The sequence below is a fragment of the Tyto alba genome, unplaced genomic scaffold, assembly GCF_018691265.1.
Source record: "Tyto alba isolate M040663 unplaced genomic scaffold, T.alba_DEE_v4.0 Super-Scaffold_13, whole genome shotgun sequence".
NCBI lineage: Eukaryota > Metazoa > Chordata > Aves > Strigiformes > Tytonidae > Tyto > Tyto alba.
In genome coordinates, this window is record NW_024881275.1 from 28,207,750 (window position 1) to 28,228,109 (window position 20,360).

The 20,360-nt window shown below is 38.1% G+C and overlaps 1 protein-coding gene across 8 annotated transcripts in view; it reads right to left on the bottom strand.

Annotated features, from left to right (window-relative positions):
- Nucleotides 1-20,360, bottom strand: part of PAM (peptidylglycine alpha-amidating monooxygenase) — a 148,094-nt gene that overhangs the window by 48,053 nt on the left and 79,681 nt on the right. For all 8 annotated transcript variants that reach the window (XM_042787674.1, XM_042787673.1, XM_042787672.1 and 5 more), the window contains 3 exons: nt 16,354-16,441; nt 7,828-7,913; nt 6,049-6,132 (listed from right to left, as the gene is read on the bottom strand). In XM_042787674.1, coding sequence (XP_042643608.1) covers nt 6,049-6,132; nt 7,828-7,913; nt 16,354-16,441 — 258 coding nt within the window. The remainder of the gene's footprint in view (nt 1-6,048; nt 6,133-7,827; nt 7,914-16,353; nt 16,442-20,360) is intronic.

The following is a 20,360-nucleotide window of genomic DNA, read 5'->3' on the forward strand; positions in this document are numbered from 1 at the left end:
TTTATTTACCTATATCAAAGTCAATGACGCATGTTAAAGCCTAACACTGGCTTCAGACTTTAAATATATAATTTTAAAAAATTTTACATGATAAATTTGTAATGGTAATTCTAAGTTTAACTGAAAATAAATGCTTAAATTAGTTAAAAAAAATCACCTATGTTACTCCTGTTAAGCATGTTTGCTAGGAGAAATATCTTAAATACTAGAAATAGTGTTTCATTCGAAACACTCATGACTGAGGAGAAGCAAAATTATCATAAACAGAAATGCTGATCTTGATAAAACTTCCAATGTGAGTCTGACAGGCTTGTCAGTCTGTCTATCCAGATCTACAATCCTGAACTGTCTAGTTACATATATGATAATTTGCCATAGAGGTTGAGACTTCTAGGGCTTCCTAGATACTTAAAATCCTGTGTTTTTTTACTCAGAATTAGAAAAATAAACACATTTCACAACCTATTTTCTTTGCACTCTGGATACATGGATTATAAATTACAGAGTACACTGTTGAAACTATTTATTCAGCTTCTTCGTGACTCTATTTCTAATATTTAATAGGAACAGTATGGCATTCATACTTGGCTCCTAGAATACTTAAAAGCTTTCACTGTAACACAGTGGTGCTTTTTATGAAGCTCCAAATCCTTTGTTATTTCCAAGTCAGCCCTCTGATTTGTACCAGAATTTCCACATATGGTCTCAGAATTAGCTTTGCCTCGTTAAAGATAAGTAGCAGCCTCAAAGCTGGAACACAACCTCTGAGCAAGGCAATCCTAAAGCTAATGTCCATCGAGAAGTAACTCTGTACAAGTTATATTTAAAAAGACAAAGACATGCAGCAGGAAAATGAATTTGAAGTCTTGGTAAAGAAACAAATTCAGTATGTTGCATTCAATATTGATACTTAACATGTGATACATAAGGTAACACTAGCTGAATTAGTTTTTATCATGAGAGTCAGGGTGCTTGCTCTCGCTTATCCGTTCACTCATCCAAAATCAATTCAGCAAAATTCTTTTAAACAGCTTAGTAAAATGTTGAATGAAACTCTACCTTTATTCAGTTTATGAAAAACAAAATGTAAGCACAGACTCCCCAGTGCCATTCTCACAACTTATTTTCCAAGCAGAAAAGAGACACACAATTGTTGATCCTGGTCTGGTATAATTTTTGTAACAAATAAATGCCTTATAAAGGTCACAGATGACTGATTTGCTGAAAGGATATAGTAATATATCATATATATGAATATCTGGGAATATGCAAAATGGGTTTTATTCAAGACACCAATGTTAAGCCTTCTGGTTATCAAGGAGAAGCACATTGAATCCAGTGTTCAAATAAGACTAGAACTCAAATGATAGCTTACAATTCACGTGTTTATAAAGAAAACTGTTATTTTTAAGACATTTACCAGCTTGGTGGCCAAAATTAATTACTCCCCTGAACCAAAAAAGAAAAAAAAAATCAACAATAAGAACCCCATGCCCACCTCATAAAAGCAGGTACATCTGGGATATTATATGTAATGTGGGTAACATAATTCTTGTAGGGAATGACAGTGAAAAGAAATAGATCTGTTCCCAGAGAAGAAGGGAGGGTTAGGAGAAGGAGCTGAGAACGTAAATATTATGTATGTCTTGAGCAAGAAAAGAGAGCTAATGAGAAAGGAGCCAAATTTGCACAAAAACTAAAGAATTCCCCAAAAGTCAACTCCAACCATACTGACAAATTACTTGCTTCAAGTAATGCAACAGCTACACATATAGAAAATGATAGAATGCGATTACCTTTCATGCAGAACAAGTTAAAATAAATTATTATTGATAACTTTTAATAAGTTTGATTCTTGCAGATAACATCTACATTCTCACATGTGCTGGAAAGGATGAAGACAATATTATGGCAGGCTAGAAACAACATTAGTCTTTGTTTATAGGGAGGGCAGGAAAAAAGAAATTCTAGTGATTGGAAAAAAAATAAAAAGATCAGATCTGAAGGTAGTTGGATGGAAGAATAAATAAGAACAGTATGACAACTGCACTGCAAACCCTTATAGGCCAAGCTGAAAGTTGACTGGGTGCCTTATGCATCTAAAGATGGTCAGATTTACTTTTATCAGAATCTGAACCCTAAATACTCATGAATATATAAAAAATACAAATTTATGACAATTTTTTGCTTGTTACATAACTGAATCTACTATCAACCTTAACTTCAAGACAAAACAATTTTTGCTTTTGCAATATAAAAAGTGAAGAAAGTAAAATAGAACAATTACTATTTTTCTAAGATGGCTCTTTGCAAATACCCCCATTTTGTTTGTAGAATTTATTTTTGGTTTTCCATCTTAATTTTTAATTATCTGTATTTTACACAAGATGCAATAAGCTTTATTTTGATACCTGAGCATGAAGTCCATATCTAAATATGAATACTTAGCTCTGGATTAAAACTAAGGAGGGAGGGAAAGCAGAATGAGTTTAATAACCAGTTAATGAAATTAAGATACCCTTTTTTCAAAGAGTTGAAAATGAGAGCTGATAAATTATAACATGACACGTTTTCCCCAGAAATTGATAGGAAGTAGAATTGAGTGCTAATACATAAATACTACCTCCAGCCAAATATTTTATATTTGCAATGATTTGTCAGAAAATTAAACTCTGAGCAGTGCTTTTGATTCTTTGATGTGCTACTGAAAGCATAACAAGTTAACTTAGCATACTTCATCATTTATTCTCTGCTCTGAATTGCACCAACTGCATATGCTTAAATATAAACTGTAGTGAGTATACTCTTACAATTTGACAAGCCACAGCTATCAACAGATATCTCACTTATATAAAAAAGCTCCCTTTAGGTCATTCTTTAAGTTGAAAAATACCTGTAAAACTAGTCAAAGGTTATGCATTGAATATCCTTGAATACCACAATAAGGTTTAGGACATTTAAATTGTTAGATTTAAAATTATATTTTTCTCTACTGGAATCTTCACAGGCAGACTTTATTAAAAACATTTTTTTCTCACAAAAATGGCACAAAACATAGAATATTTTTCACTAAATATATCAGACTACCAAATAAAAGGCACTGAAATAAACCAGACAGCATTTAACTGCCGAAACAGTACCTGAAACTAGTATCATCTCCTGAATAACAGTCCTATCAAGTTCACACTTCTTAAACTTTTGTAATTTTGCAGGCTTATATCTATGACGCTGATTATTCTATGCCTTGCACAGACATTCTAGGCATAAAATTAGGAGGTCTACTACAGAGATGGTGTTGGTGTAAAATTAAGTTTTAAATCCATGTGCTAACTTACTTCACTGGAGTTTCTCTAAGTGGGCAAGTGAATTTTTTGAGTAGAAGCTTTGACTACCAAGTTAATTTACTAATAAAAATTTCCAAACGCATCCTCAACTAATGTGAAATAGAGATTACTGATCTCATTTGTTTTTCTTTTTTGTTTTAAATAACTACATACACATACTTATGAGTGAAAATGAACAGTGAGAATTCTCACTGTCCCCAAGCAATAATGAAGAGCAGGCTTTCAACTAACATGCTCTCTTTAGAGGCTTAATTATTCATGAGTTTAGCAGGCAAATAACTGATGGGCTGTACAGGCCCATCTGAACTGTCTCATAAAAATCAATTGTTTCAACTTCAGTTGCATACATCTACATATACGCTCCAGTTAAACAGTGCTGGCACACTCCGTTTCTTCCTTCCTCCTCCTTCTCCTCCTCAGTTACCATTACACTACATTGTATCTTCATGTAATGTAGAAACTATACCTTCAGCTTCAAACACTGGTGCTAAAAATTCTAGATGACTATTGCCTAAACCTTCCCAGACAAGTACAGAACAGAGGCTGCATGGGACCGGGAAGCTGCCAGCTACAGGGTAGCTTCTCTGTTCAAAACCAAATACAACTTGTGGATCATTTACCATGGTACCACAGAAGAATTCAGAGGCCACGGGCATAGCTTACGTTATTGGTGTAATGCATATTCCTCCCTCAATTTTTTTGCTATTATTCAGGTAATTTCCTCTTTCTTCTTTCAAGAACAACATCTTGATTATCACTTAGCCCATGAGGATCTTCACATTCTCATTTAAAACCTACACAGTAATGTATCACAGCTGAGTTCCAAGAGAATGTCAGCCAACAGATTTTTGTTCTTGAAGGCCAGAGCGGCCCTGACCCAAAAACTCCACACAGGATGTTGTTCAGAGTAAAAATAAGAATCCATAGATCTCAAAAGTGTCAGAACAAGGTATTTCAGGATTAAAGAATAAAGTACAACATGAAATCTACATAAATAAAAAAAATAAATAATCTGGTCCCCAAAAATCTCAATGTGCATTGAAGAAATCCAAATTTCATTAATTAAAGCTTATAATGTGTGAGCTGAATGAGCAAACATTGAGGTAGATTGAAAACTGGCTGAATGGTCAGGCCCAGAGAATGGTGATCAGTGGTGCAAAGTGTAGCTGGAGAATGTTAACTAGCAGTGTAGCCCAGTCAATACTGGGTCCAGTCCTGTACAACATCTTCATTAATGAGCTGGATGATGGGGCAGAGTGTACCCTCAGCACATTTGCTAATGACTCCAGACTGGGAGGAGTGGCTAATATGGCAGAGGGTCATGCTGCTATCCAGAGGGACCTTGACAGGCTGGAGATGTGGGCTGATAGCAATCTCATGAAGTTCAATAAGGAGATGTGCAAAGTCCTGTACCTGAGGAGAAACAACCCCAGCCACCAGTGTGTGCTGGGGACCAACAGGCTAGAAAGCTGCTTGGCAGAAAGGGCCTTGGAGGTCCTCACGAATACCAGGCTGAACGTGAACCAGAGATTTGCCCTTGCTGCAAAGAAGCCTAATGGTATCCTTGGATGAGCCAGCCAAAGTATTGCCAGCAGGTCAGGGGAGGTGATCCTTCCCCTCCACTCAGCACTGGTGAGGCCACACCTGGAGTACTGTGCCCAGTGCAGGGCTTCCCAGCACGAGAGAGACAAGGATATACTGGAGAGAGTCCAAGGAAGGGCCACTAAGATGACAAAGGGACTGGAACATCTCTCCTCTGAGGAAAGGCTGAGAGAGTTGGGACTGTTCAGCCTGGAGAAGGATTGGGGGTGAATCTTACTCATGTATATGAATACCTGAAGGGAAGGTGCAAAGAGGACAGAGACAGGCTCCGTTCAGTGGTGCCCAGTGACAGGACCAAAGGCAATGGACACAAACTGAAACACAGGAGGTTCCCTCTGATCATCAGGAAACACTTTTTCATGGTGAAATTGACTGAGCACTGGCACAGGTTGCCCAGAGAGGTTGTGGAGCCTCCATCTTGGAGATATCCAAAAGCCACCTGGACATGGTCCTGGAAAACTGTTTCTAGGTTGCCCTGCTTGAGCAGGGGGAGATGGACCAGATGACCTCCAGAGGTCCCTTCCAACCTCAACCATTCTGTGATTCTGTTAAACACTTGCTGACAACTATAAGCATATTGCCACACTTGATTTTTTTTTTTTGGTTCTTTTTTTATTTTTTTTTTCCTTTTTTTTTTTTTGTTTGGTTTGGTTTGGTTTGTTTTTTTCCCCTAAATATGAAAAGATACTGTCTCCACTAGTTACAACTTTTTCCAAACACAGACAATGTGATTGACTGGCCAGAGTATGTCATCTTTCTCAACAGCTATTTGTTAAAGGTGTTCACAGGTATTTATTTCACCTTTCTTAAAGAAAACACTGAATTGTACAGGAAAAAACAAGTTTCTTCCTACACTTAAAAACATTAATTTGCTTCTTCATTACTTCAAGTCTATATTTTTTGAAGAGAAAAAATCTGTCCACCTTTAAAACACTTTTAGAGATAAAGCAAGTTTATAAAGCCAAGTAAATATACAAACTTTATCACAAATATGCCCACTGATTTTTACTTTTGTGACTGGCACTAGCAGCAAAATTCTTTTCTACACATAATGTAAATATTTTTGATGCACAATTTTAAAAAAAATTTCCAAAATACATACCTCTAAATGCGCTAATATCCCCATAGTGTACCTGAAGCACAAAAAATCTGCCACCTGTTTCTCCTCCAACTCTGAATCCAACACCTAAGAGAAGGAAAATGCATTGTTTTCAGAAAAAATAAAATGTAAAGATGGTTCACCACTGCTGACCACATCTAAAAATGTAAATCACTGTAATGACTTACAGTGAAGGGTAGAAGATTTCACTGAAGAAAACGTTGTCCTGAAAACTGGGAAAACCACCATCACAAACACATTCCCAAACAGACTAAGAAGCTAGGACCATAACTTGGTTGTTTATGAACAGATACCTGCTTTAAGCAGACAATTCCCTCAATCCAAGAATATGAATACAGATTTTATATACATATATACAATTACATAAAAAAAAAAAATTGAATTTTGTTATCCTTGCAGGATTTGGTAGAATTTTTGTTTCTCATACAACCTGTAAATGATACAAACTGATTAACACTGACTGACTAAGAACACAAAGAGAATCAAAAAATAAGAAGATCTGCAGTAAAGTATTTTGAGATGTAAATTAATTCTGTATGCAGTAAAAATCTTGTGGAAATTATGAAGCTATGTTACTTGTTGACAGAAATAAGCGCAGGCATAGAATAAAATGGAAGAATTAGAAATAATTTGTAATACTGAAATTGAAAAATATCATCATCACCAAAAGGGATTTCTCTCAACTAATTCTACAGTGAACACTCTTCAAAAGAAGCAGAGAAAGCAATTTTTCCCTATTTGGTCAGTGAATCCCACTATACTAAACGCTGCCCACAGCACAGCCTACTTACAGATGGGACTGCAGCCTCTCTGTGCACAAATGTAATATCGTTATGAACCCTCTCCAGAAACCTTGTGTTTATGGACAACTTAGAGACAAGAAAATTATTACTAGCTGGGGTTTAACAGAAAAGCAACTACCAGGCTTCCACAGAATCCTCCAAGTAATATCTTTTTTAATGTGACAATCTGATAACCAAATCAAATAGCATTCGTGCTGGTAAGTGTGTAAATGGATTATTAAAAATAAACCTCTTCATGATACTGTGCACTGCTCATGGTTATGAAAAGAGGCAGTACATGATAGAAGAAAAAATTTTAAAAATTCGAAGTATTTTCAGACTGAGGCTGCAGAGATAGTAGATATTTCTAGGACCCTTAGTGGTTATTAGAAAGAATCACTTCTCCCTGTCTTCCAGACATACCACTCGAAGTAGTTTAAAAAATTTTGATTGAATTCATGAAAATCATCTATCGTACAAGAAAATGGGTATATAAACATGTTGCTCAACCACATCAAAGCATTAAGAAATAAAAAACACATAAAATTGTCAAGTATACTTAAGACACAGTGTTTAAACTTGTTTGTGCTTTACCAAACACATGGAAGTATTTTAATGTAGTTTGTGTGCTACTGAAAAATATATAAATAGTACCCTTCCAATAACTTATAGTAGGAAATGTAAGATTAATGCTACATAAAAATAAAGCATTATATTATGAACATTTTCCATCCCTTAGCCTTTTTTCCCCCCCTACTGAAGCCCACAATGTTATAGCAAACAGGATGACCAAAAAGCCCAAGTACATTAGCTAGCAAAATATATTCACAGTTTATGAGGTTGATGCTTATACAGTTTCCATCAACTAGACATAATGAAAATATTATAGGAGGTTTCTAAGTATCCCAGGTGCTTACTTCCACATCCTCTTCTCTCCCTTGATCCAGTATATAAAAACTTCACATTAAAGGCACAATACCTTTGGGTAGCTGGGTGGGTGGAGCATTTCTTGCCCAAGCATACAAAATGTTAGATTTGTCTTTGCATGTTCCTTCATCGCAGTCCCTAAAAATATGAAAAACAAAAAGAACGTAATTTTAAAATTTTGAAATCAGAAAAGGGCAGGTGAATTACATGAAAAACCACTAATTTTAAGATCCATTAAGATGTTTTGGATGCATGTTGATTAAACACAGTTCTTTTAACGTAGACTGCTTTTCCAGATATCATTAGATTCTCCACCTTCTTTTTTTCTCCCTCCTTCTGCCTTAAGAGAGTGTTAAGCAAACAGGGTCAAAACCATAGACAGTTCTGATAGTCCCTGTCAGCCAAGTGGCCAGTGATGAAAAAGGAACCTTTTGTGAGAATGAACCATATAATAATTTCTAGCATTATGAGATCAAGTTCCACAAAATTACAATGGCTTCCACATTTACACAGAGGTATAAGACTCGTGCAAAGCAGAAGAAAATCCACAAGACATCAAAGCTTTAAGTCAAAATTGATATTTAAAATTATTTTAAAAATCATTAACAAAAAAAAAGGTCACAAAAAGCTGTACATGAATCAACAGGTAAGGAGGCACTTGTGCTCTTCCCTATATTTGATGCAAGCTCACTGCTTTAATTTAATTTTTATTCCACTGCACAATCTTGTTTTTCATAAACAGAAAAATCACACACATAGGGAAAAAAAAAAAAAAGCCAACAGCAAAAAAAAGAAAAAAGAAGTGTTTGCCAAGTTACAGAGCACAAACAGATCACGAATACTTATAACAACTGAGAGCTCTGAGCTCTAGAGTTGTCCCTAAACTCTGCAGCTACCACTTTGCAGGCAACACTAAGGGTAAAATGTGAAGGACTCCCAATGACTCTTAAGGTCTAGGTACCTTGAATCTGCAAGAACCGATAAACTTGAGGCACAGACACTACCGAGTCTGTAAAGAGGCATTCAGACACAATCATAGACAGCACAATGTACCTGGACCAAATCCAAGAGGGCACTGACTGATACATGTGGGTGTAGATTACAGGATGATATACATGGATAAACAAACAAGGGACACTAAAGGTCTTTTCAAGTGCCCAGCTAGAAGCCACTTCTCCCTCTCAGTCCTCTATTAAGGAAAAGGGTTATTTACAGAGTGAAACTGTAGCTTTTTCAGTGGCAAAGCATCATGGCACTGTGCAGAAGTAATTTCACTGGCACAGCATACACAGGTATGATTTTAGAAATCCTCAGCATGAAACTATTCAGACTACATCAACAGATCCAAGTCAGATACAATGAAGGTTGACACCCATGCCAAGGCTTCAATCCAAAACAAAATGATACAGCCCCTTCTCTGTTTATTACTGCTGATAAAATGACACCTGGGAAAACATTTGTACACATAAAGCACAGTTTCTGTTACCTTAAATACTGGGGAAAATAGAGTCTCACACAGCATGAGGAAGAGTATAAAAGTATAAAATTCCAGGACTTATAGCAGATGCAGTCTCATTAATGTTTTTGTTGAGGATGCCTGAGACATATGTGCCACCTCTCAGAAAAAGTGATGATGCTTCTCAGGCTGCTCTCCCCAGGATAACCAATGCTTCTGGTGCGTGGGGAAAACGACCTCAGTGGGACATTATGTGTTTCTGTGATCCCAGAGAGTCTTACTGCAATATAGCTGCTGTGTTTTCTTCTGATAGAAAGCATTGCCATAATCATCAGACTACCAATATATAGGGGGATATGCCACTTCTACCTTTTCATTAATTTTGCTCGTAACACATATTTCTACATCTTTACAGCTACCAACTTGGTCATGTCCTCCTTCAAACATGCCCCAATGGACAAGTAAAACTAAAGAGTAAGTGAAATGTTTCATGACTAACGATTCATACAGCTGCAGGTAAAAACTACACAGATTTCAACTGCTGTAATACAAAAAAAACTAAAGACTTCAGGGAAGTCTAACCCGGTACTTAGTTACACAGTTTGAAAATGTGTTTAAGACACTGGTTAGGAGGAACAACAGCAGAAACCTCACGTGCAGTCACAGCTTCACCACCACATACTGGGCCAGCTAGCCTTCGTTTATATCACCGTATTTTTTAGGACCACATTACACAGGTAAAAAAAAACCTGCACAGGCTGTTCCAAACTTTCTGCCTGAGACTGGCTGATGGAGGGGAAATACTGCAGGGGAGAAAGACGAAATACAGACATTGGTCTTTCATTATGCTTAAAAAATGGTCAATACTCTCATTTAGGCATCAATGCTGATCTTGAAACATCAAGTTTTCAGAAAAAAACAAACCTAGAGAAGATTACAAAGAAGAGTTAAGATAACAGATGAACAGATTTAAAAGCAGGAAGCTATAAAAAGCATAGATTTATAAACAAATAAAAAAGGTTAATCAAACATTGAAATTCATAGATTCTTTACATGCAAAAAATCATGAGATTCCACACTGAATACCTTAAAAATGGACTATAACTACATACTATACAGTATTGTACTAACAACTAATTTTGACTGTGGTCAAAATTTGGGAGTGAGGTGGGTAGGGGAGAGCATAGAAATAGAGCTTAATGACTGCTTCCTGGATTCCTGGTTGTTTTTTGCAAATTCTCTTGGACCTTCCAGAAGCATTCTCCTCAATCCTGTGTAAACTCAGGAGCTGGGTTTTTTAATGGCACTGGGGTTTTGACTGATTACCTAGACTGAAAGCAAAATACTTCACTATCTCAGCAAGACCAGTGTTTGGCTATGCTTTTAGAGTATTTGTATTGTTTAGGAAAACAAACATTTTTTTTTATTTCTTTCTTTATTATACTCTACTCCTTGATTCTAACTAAGACTTGTAAAAAGAGATAATTGAGGTGACTGAGTAAGAAAAATGATCATTTTTAGTTCTTGAGCTGAAGACTGCAGAATATTCTAGGGCAGTGACAATGGTAATAAAACTACACTCAGAAATATAAATCTTTATATTGCTCCCACTCTCCCCTAGGCAGGGAAATACAAGTATTTCACTGAACCTGTCTTGACATCTTTTGCAACCTTTACTGAACTACTGATGTCAAAAGCTTAAAAAACCATGCTCTCCTGCCAACAGAAGCAGGTAGTCTGATGGAAGAATGACGGGGCGGTGATTTACAATCTGTACTTAAACATTTGTTTAGATTAGATAACTATTTAAAGTTACCTTGCCTGATCTCAAAATAAAGGCTGTGTCTATAAATCATCTCATTCATGGGAGCTCATTTCAGTGTTAGGTTTGACGCAGCATGAGACCTGTCTTGCCAGGAGACTCTGAAGTTCTGAATAATTCAACATTTTCTTTTAAATCATTCAAGTGAATTCTTGATTATCTATGGAGAAGCTGAACTTTTGATGAATCAGTTTGGGAATGCTACTTTGATTTCAGCAGTTTATCAGCTCTGGCAAAATAATTATGATCAAGAAACAGAAGCATCTACACCTTACACCTGAGCAAATGCGCCCTGGGAGCCTATTTTATTTCTGTGGAAAGGCCTGGGTATTTCAAGAAGGGTGAAACACCTGTTCACCCCTTTAGCATTTGTTAAAATAAAGATTCTACCACATCGCAGTGAACATGTCATTCTGCAGAGCCAGCACAGGTCCCACACTGTTAGACAGCCTTTCAGAAGGGCTAAAGTATTTGCATTAATAGCATTAAGTCACCAGAAAAGCCAGCAGGCCAGAGTGGCATCACAGATTCTGGCTCAGCACTGCTATGGCCACAGGGCAGCTAATCCCAATAATCCAAATAATCCCAATCTGGATGCTGTCTCTTTCCCTCTCCTGTTCCTCCACACTCAAAACTGGCGTGAATAAAACTTCATGCCCCAGGAAAATTGTGTCCTTTCATTCTGAATGCTTCTAAGGACTGTTTTTTCATAACACACGTAGTCCACATCACGATGGTATGAAAAATAGCTCTTGACTTGGTATGTTTTAATGTTCTTACAAGTGATTACAAACCATCTGACTAATGTTGCCCAGAATTGTGATGAAGAAACTACAATAAAGCAAAAAATCAATGCGGTACACCTTAATTGAATAAAAACTGGCTACGTAAAAATGTTGACTGTGTAAACTGTAAGGGAATGATCCTTGCTAAACAAGTCCTACAGTGGTGTCCCCAAACCTCAGTTCTCAAACCACCACTCCTTCTCCTAGTAGATAGAAGAGCAACTGAGGTCATCGCTTACAAGTCTGAAGGCAGTGAAAATAACAATAAACAACAAAACAAGACAAAAAATAACAAAGACATCTCATCATTAATGCACAATCATCAGAATCACTTCAACAAGATTAGTTCTAGTGGTCGGAAACCTCTAACAAATTTCATCTAGTAGGAAAATGATTGCTTGTATGTATTCTCTGTAACGATTTACAAAAATGTGCAACAGTTTCTACATAGCTGAACGTTTAAATTAACATATTTAAAACACACACATTTTGTCCTGGTTTGGGCTGGAATAGAGTTCATGTTCATTTTTGGTGGCTGGAGGAGTGCTGATGGCACTCTGAGATTTCAGGCACTCTCCAGCTCCCCATGTCCTGCCTGTTCACCGCCCGCAAGAAGCAGGGAGGGAACATGGCTGGAGGGCTGTGCCCAGATTGGCCGATATCCCATGTCATGTGACATTATGCTCACCATATAAAGGAGGGGGGGGAGGGGCTCTCACTTCCGGGAGTGTGGCTGTGGGGCCTTTGTGTTCGGGATTGCTGGCTGGGAGCAGGCGGGTGTCAGTCGGTGGGTGGTGAGCAGCTGTATGGTACATTACCCGCTGATACTGCTGTCAGCGTATTGTTCTGTCACTATTATTAAACCGTCTTTATCTCAACCCGTGAGTCTCCCTTTGCCCCTCCGATTCCCTCCCCGTTCCCAAGTGGGGGGAGGGCCGGTGAGAGACTGTGTGGCGTTAAGCTGCTGACCAGGCTCAAACCACAACACATTTATAGATATACACATATACGTGTATACACACACGTATATGTCTATACATTACATACAGCATTTATTATATACTGCTGGAAGGGTGGGAAAAGCAAAACAGTGAAGAAACTGCAAAATATACATTTCCTTAACACATGGTGCCCAGAACAAACACAGGACAGGATGGAGAGCTGGTGATTTGTGTTGTCATGGCACCAAGGAGGAATGTGAAGCGAAGTGGAGGCTGCGCGGTCCTGTTCTTCCACTTTTCTCAGGGAATGTTTTGACACAACTATATGGATTTATCTCCTGCTCTTCCCTTTTTTCCCAAGGGATGTTTTGAACAACTCTGCAGACACTATCTTGTGTGCTTCCTCTTCTCCCACAACTGCCTGCTTTTCCCACAACAACTGTGTGCACGCTGCACCAAGAAATGTGCTGTGTCATTACTCAAGAAACAATGGATTGACCACAGTCCCACCCACTCACACATACACATCTGGATAAATACTACCCCGAGTTTGTACTCAACGTGTCGGGACGATAATCCGACACCAAATCAGAGGAACATATCAATGGGTTTGTGCTCCTTGCCCCTCCTCCCTCAGAAGGGATGCCTTTTGGGAAGATCTATGCCCTCAGCTATGACGAGTGATTACCCAGGAATTAAGTGTGCGATTGCAATCATTTTTGTGTGTAGTGTTATATATAGCCAGTCCGCAGTTTGTGCATTTATCATAGGCAATCTCAAAGAATCTGTAGATGTTGCATGAGAATAAACCATGCTATTTGTGAACCTGATGGCTGCTCATGAATGCAACCGGACCTACAGCACATGGGCTGTTCATGAATCTGGTGTCAGGCCTACAGTCATGGCAGTAATTGACATACCTATTAAGAGGTAAGTCCAGCTTCCCCTAGCCCCTCTAATCTCTGAGGATCAGCTAGAATGCAAGGGGATTCATCTCTTACCAAATTAATTCTTCACATAAAATGCAACATATACACACAGAGATACACAGCAAACAGGCATTTATACAAGCTTATTTATGAAATATGTCAAATAGGCAGAAATGCAGACGTCTGACGCCTACTTTATGTAGAACAGATGTGATCATCTTTCTAGCCTTCCAGATAGCCATGGGCAGTGCAACATGAAATGTTGCAAACTGTTGCAATAACAAAGATGTGAAATGAGAGACTGAAGGAAGAGGTTTTATTTTGAGAATATAAAGCAAATACACCTCAGAAACTACATACATAAAAATTTGCAAGGTTTAAACAAAAACTGAGTATGAAAAATTGAAAGTATCACATTTAAATACAACATTAATGTATTGGGTCTGGCTGAGATGGAGTTAATTTTCCCCAGGGCAGTCTTCAGTGCTGTGCTTTGTATTGGTAGTGTTGTGGTTTGAACATTAACTCTATTCCAGCCCAAACCAAGACAGGTAGCTAGAAAGGTAATAACACACTTGTGTTTTGGCTACTGATGAGCAGTGCTGCAGCATCAAGGCTGTATTCCCCCCCTCACCAGTAGGTTAGGGGTGGGCAAGGCCTTTGGAGGGGACGTAACCAGGACAGATGACTCAAACTGACCAAAGGGATATTCCATACTATATGACATTTGCTCAGTAATAAAAGTCAGGAGAGAGGACGAGAGGGGACATTTATTATTATGATGTTTGTCTTCCATAGCAACCGCTACATATACATGTTCCTGGGAATTGGCTGGACATTGCCTCCTGATGGGAATTAAAATCTTTTGTTTTCCATTGCATCCCCGCAGCCTTTGCTTTTGATTTATTAAACTGTCTTTATCCTGACACACAAGTTTTCTTCCATCCTATTTTCTCCCTGCCCTGTCCTGCTGTAGAGGGGAGTGATAGAGCTGCTTGGTGGGCATCTGGTGTCCAACCAAGGTCAATTAACCACAAATAACTACAAGTTTCATTATTGGACAGGTAGCTCTAAGTACAGCTATCAAGAACAAAAGCAACATTAGCTGCCACACTGCACAGACTGCCACTGGTGAGTTTTCTGCTGACTATTGTTCTTCTCCAGGAAGAGTGATCATACAGCCAGAAAGATCAAACTACTTGAACCCGAGTTTCAAACCTAGAATTTGAGTCTGATTCAGCTTTGAAGTACTTTCTGATTTTCCAGCTTTTGACCTATCACTTCATATCTGAAAACTCAGGAACTAAACATTTCACCTACATCTTCCGAACATCAGCTAGATGTGACTTAGGCATCATCTCATGGTTTTATTTCAATGCAAGCACCTGATCAATCTCTAACAACATAATTCTACCACATATGTATTATTTCAAGGCTCTAGTAAAACTACTCCCAGACTTACGAAAACTAAACATACTACAAGTACAATCTACTCAGTTTTAAATAGGACACTCACAATATAAACTGGTTTTAAAAGGCCACAATGGAAACAGTTTTATGTTCATACATTTTTCACATTAAACTATTCAGAAAGTATATTCTAACATGTAAGATACAATAAAAAGAACACAGAAAAACTGCCTGTTAGGAAAAGAAATCAATGGAAATTCTGTGCTTTCATAGCTTTACATTTGTTTGCACTTCTTAAGCATCTGCTTTTCTTGCAAGACAAGATTACATTTTCAATATTAGAACTGTTGGTTGATAGGTAGAAGGGAGATAAAAATTCTGATGAAAGTTTGTTGTATGTTCAAAATATTAATCATCTCCCAGAAGCTGGCAGAGATTATTCAAAATGTTGTGGGTTTGTTTTTTGTTTTTTTTGTTTGTTTGTTTGTTTTTTGGTGGAGAATATATTATACTATACTATTAGCTCTAAATTCCTTCTCTAGTTACTTTTTTGGTAAATACTTAAAAGACAAATTGTGATTATACAACTCTATCAGAAAATCTATATTAATATTGCTCCATAGATCAGAATAAGTCATATAAGCTTTGCAATGTCAGCGAAACTACCTCATCTGCTCGATCCTGAAAACCTGGAAAACACTTGCAAAATTACTGGACAGGTCATTAATCTTCACCCACTTTCACATTCTCTTCATTTTGCCTCCTCACATCTATTTTAGTAGTATTGACAGCTTCCCTCTGCCCTTGCTGCTTATACGTTTTGAAGGGCAAGTCAACTACCAAACCACTTGACAGAGAGAATCTTCTTCAACTTACCCATTATTCAGTTTCCTTCTGGACACCTGATACAACACATTCATACACAGAAAAGCAGCCAGGTATAGAGGAAGCCTAGATTTCTTGGTATCCAGTGGCACCCTGCCCACTATAGCTCCTGTCTCCTCCTCAGAGGCAATCAATTATGAAGAATCAGAAAACAGATTTTTTTCTCCATCTTAGAGAGGAGTTCGTTAAAAAAAATAAATACTTTACACGTGAGAAGACTGGAATGTTAAACATTTTTTCTTCCTTCCAAATTTTTCTAGTTTTGCACGAAATTATGAAACTATAAAAGGTTTATGGGGAAGCAATTAACACCAGAAAAGTTAGGTACAAAAGCAAGTTTCAACTCTTACCAGTAATTTTCAGTAGAAGAGGGTTCATTACATCCAAACAGTAACATGTGATGGACAGTGTCCATGCTGGCATGAGGTTTAAAGTCAACTGAAAAACAAAATGATGAAACATATAAGCTATCCTTACCTGCACTGTAAGTTACATAGGCAAGAGCATTTTGTGCCATTTTTTCTCTACAATACTAGAAACAAGGCATGTATGTCCTTGCTCTTTTATTTACCTTTGCATTCCACTTAAAAGCTTTCCTTAAATTCTCATTCAACGGCCTGTCTCCCAAGCTAAAGCACTGTACCTCACTTGGTCATTAAGAAACAGAAATTCCAAGTTCCCACTCAAAACCACTGTTTTTTCCCCAAAAGTTAAAAATGACACTCAGTAAACATATCAGTGTATCCCAAACCGCAAAATTTTATTGTAGCCAGTCTAATGCCAATCTAGCTTTGAAATTTGCACTTGTGATTTAATCATACTTTTCTACTTCTTTTGTACTTCATTAAAAATACAAACAGTAAGTTACAGTTAAGAGTAACTAACAACTTATGCATTAGTGATATCATCTTCTAGTATTCAACCTGGTTTACATTTTTGCTGCATGATTCTTGGGACAATAGTTTCAAGAATGGATTATGATTTATTGTCACTGTTGTGGTTTCAGCTCAGAGGGCAACAGAACACCACACAGCTGCTCACCTCCCCCTTTCCTCCCCCAGTGCTGAGGAGGAGAAATAAGCAAAGGCTTGGGATTTGAGATAGAACAGGGAGGGATGAATCACCCATTACGGTCATGAGCAAAAGACAGTTAGGGGAAGAAAAAACCATAAATTTAATACAAATACTAACAACAACACTTAGACAAGTAGGACAGTGAGAAGCATTGCCACATCTTGAGAACACCTTCCCCCCACCCCTCCCTTCTTCCTGGGCTGAGCTTTGCTCTAGATATCTTTACCTCCTCTCCCCAGTGGCACAGGGAAGAGGGAATGAGGGATGCAGTCAGTGCAGCTGCTTCTTCCATCTTGGCGGGGGTTAACTTCTGCAACTTATCTGCTCCAGCGTGGTCCCCCTCTCACAGGAGACAGTCCTCCACAAACCTTCTATGATGTAAGTCCCTTCCATGGGATGCAGTACTTCTCTAGCTGCTCTGGTGTGGGACAACAACTTCCTCCAACTTGAGTCCCTCCCATGGGATGCAGCCCTTCCAAAGCCGCTCTGCCTTGGGACACCCCCATATGTTGTAATCCTCCCAGTGCTAAACGACAACAGTGGGGGTTGCTTCTTCCCACAGGATCCCAGAGTCATTCGAGCGCAGCCACCGTAGACCTCCAGGGGTGGTGGGTGTGGCCGCCCTGCCATCTCACCACAGGATACAGGGAGGTCTCTCCCTCAGCACATCTCCCCCCCTTTTCTTCCTCTGTTCCTCCACTGACCTTGGTGTTCACGTATATGTCACAACTCCTTCCCAAAAGTCCAACTCCTCCTCCCTGGTCCCTTCTTAAATATGTTATCACATAGGTGCATCTGTCTGGCTCAGCCTTGGTGCAGAGATGGGTCTGACTTGGAGCTCTGGGAGCTTCGAGAAGCTTCTCACAGAGGGCCACTGCTGTAATCCCCTCCCCTGCTACCCAAAACCCCCACCACTCACTCAAATCCAGTACACTCACTAATACAGTAAACCCTTTGGAATGGAAAACAAGATTTGTTTAAAGTCAACCCAATCTCATTGCTCAAATATTTCTTCATATTAGAAACTTAGATGAAGATGAATGTTCAGCACTCAAATTGCCTGTCTGTATCCCATGCCAGAAACAAAATACCGTTTTGTTTTTTCAAACGATCATAAACCTGTTTACTATAGGAAAAAGGTTACCAACATCACAGTGTATTAATAATGACTATGAATGAAAATGCTGACATTTCTAGAAATAAAGCAAGTTGCATTATGTAACTTCTTTTAGTACTACTGAAATATGTCAGATGCAGGGAATGCAATGGAATTTTTCTTGATGTAAGGCAGAGAAGGACCTTGGGAGGGTTTTAACCTTATCCTACAGCAGAAATTCCAGAACTGAGTCCCTCCTGCCCTTACATGTACACAGACACTAAGTAGCCTTCAAGTAAGTGCCTTTTAGGTCTTGCAAGAGGCTTAACGTGGGCAGATGGTGAAGCTGCAAACCACTGAAACACTATTCTACTCCCAAAGTTTTTGGATTTATCTGCACTCTGAACTCAGTACTTTAACATGTGGCTGGGGTAGAGTTCCTGGAGTGCATGATGATGTGGATTATCATCCCAGTTTCATGAGGGAAAAAATGAATCAGATAGCTTCTAACCCTATTCTTGGAGCTGAGGTCTGTTGTGAAAAGTGAGGAAAACCAGCCAAAAGTTAAGGCATGCAAGTCAGATTCTACCTTGAAGACACAAGGCATGAAGTCTGATTGTAAGGAAATGAGCATGCCAAAGCTGTATGCTTGGTTTGGGAAGTAAGAGATGCACCCACATGCCCTGGAAAGGTACTCTGAGTACCACATATGAATTCAAAAGTGCTAAATTTGCCAATGTGATTTAAGTCTAAAGACTACATAACATCCTTTTTTTTCATACAAGCAAATTCTACTCAATTTATAGCTAAAAATCTAATCTGCATTACAGAAAGACCTTTTGTTACAAAGTTTTTATCATTAACAAATAGTAGTGAAACCATGGTTAACTCTTGCATGGGACAATGTGTCATTTTCTGTAGACTTCAGGTGTTTTCAGGTGTTTCAGGTATTTTAAGTTGCTATTACCAATTTAAGTGAGACAATAAATTTGTGAAGGAGTTTATTAGCAGTTCACAGATGTTCAATTTAATGAACTTTATTGCTGAAGTTGATAACTGTACAAAGCTTACTGTAACTAATGCCTAGGAGGACAACCTTCAATAAAAGTAAAGTTAAGCGTTGGGCCGCTTGTCTACTAAAGCCACCACCTGTCCTACTCGTTAATACTGTCTCAATGTTTCTTTACTCCTCTACTTCTCTCACACCTTGTGTTTTTACTCTAATGAGTGTGTCAGGAAGTCTTTTATTTCCTCCACACAGTGCTCATTACAATGACATTCTAGAGCACTGTCAGAACCTTTAAGCATTTAAATAAAACTTATTACAACTAGCTTACTAAATACTACTCTTACTAATAAAAAATAATGTACTACAGCTAACAATCCAAAATCAGATTTCTGCATGACCTACTTGCATACACTATTTCAGCTCACATATCTCATCATTGCTTCTGAAGGACGAGTTGAAAAACCTCTCAGTCTGCCTGTGAGCTTGATAGCTTTGTACAGTTGGTTACTATGTTCCCCAACAGTTGTCTTCTTAGCAGCACATGCAGGCTTATACCCTCACAGAGGGTCAAAAAAGGGCCATATAAAAAATCCTACGGTGTAAAAGCCATATAAATTAGCATGAGATTCAAGCCAAATGCAGTACTTTTCACTATCAAAGGCTTAATACCAAACAGAAGACTTATATTCCTAGTTGACAGCCTCCACATTTTCCAGCAATGAACAGAAGGTTATCCAATAATATTTTTTGTGCTACAAAATGATAACTAAAGTAACAGTAAGTAGTATATACATTAAATCTGAATAAAGTCTGACTTACTTTCCTGACCAAGTACTACTCTGAATTATGAACAGGAATGAAGACAACATGACATCATTTTAATCTTAAGTGTCTAGTTAAGCTACATATTAAAAAAAAAAATTCTAAGAAGTTCATCTTTACAAATAACAATTCAATGAGATAAAGTTGATGTATCTTTTTTTAAAAAAATAAAACTGCTGTCATAATTAATTAATTTTAAAGAAATTTATCAACATATCAGTGTCCACAGTTTGGCAGACTACGGAGACATTAGAGGCCTTCAATACAGTGAAGTCATCATTACTTGGTGTCGTGGTTTAAGCCCAGAGGGCAACTGATCATCACACAGTGGTTCACTCGTCCCTTTCCACTATCAG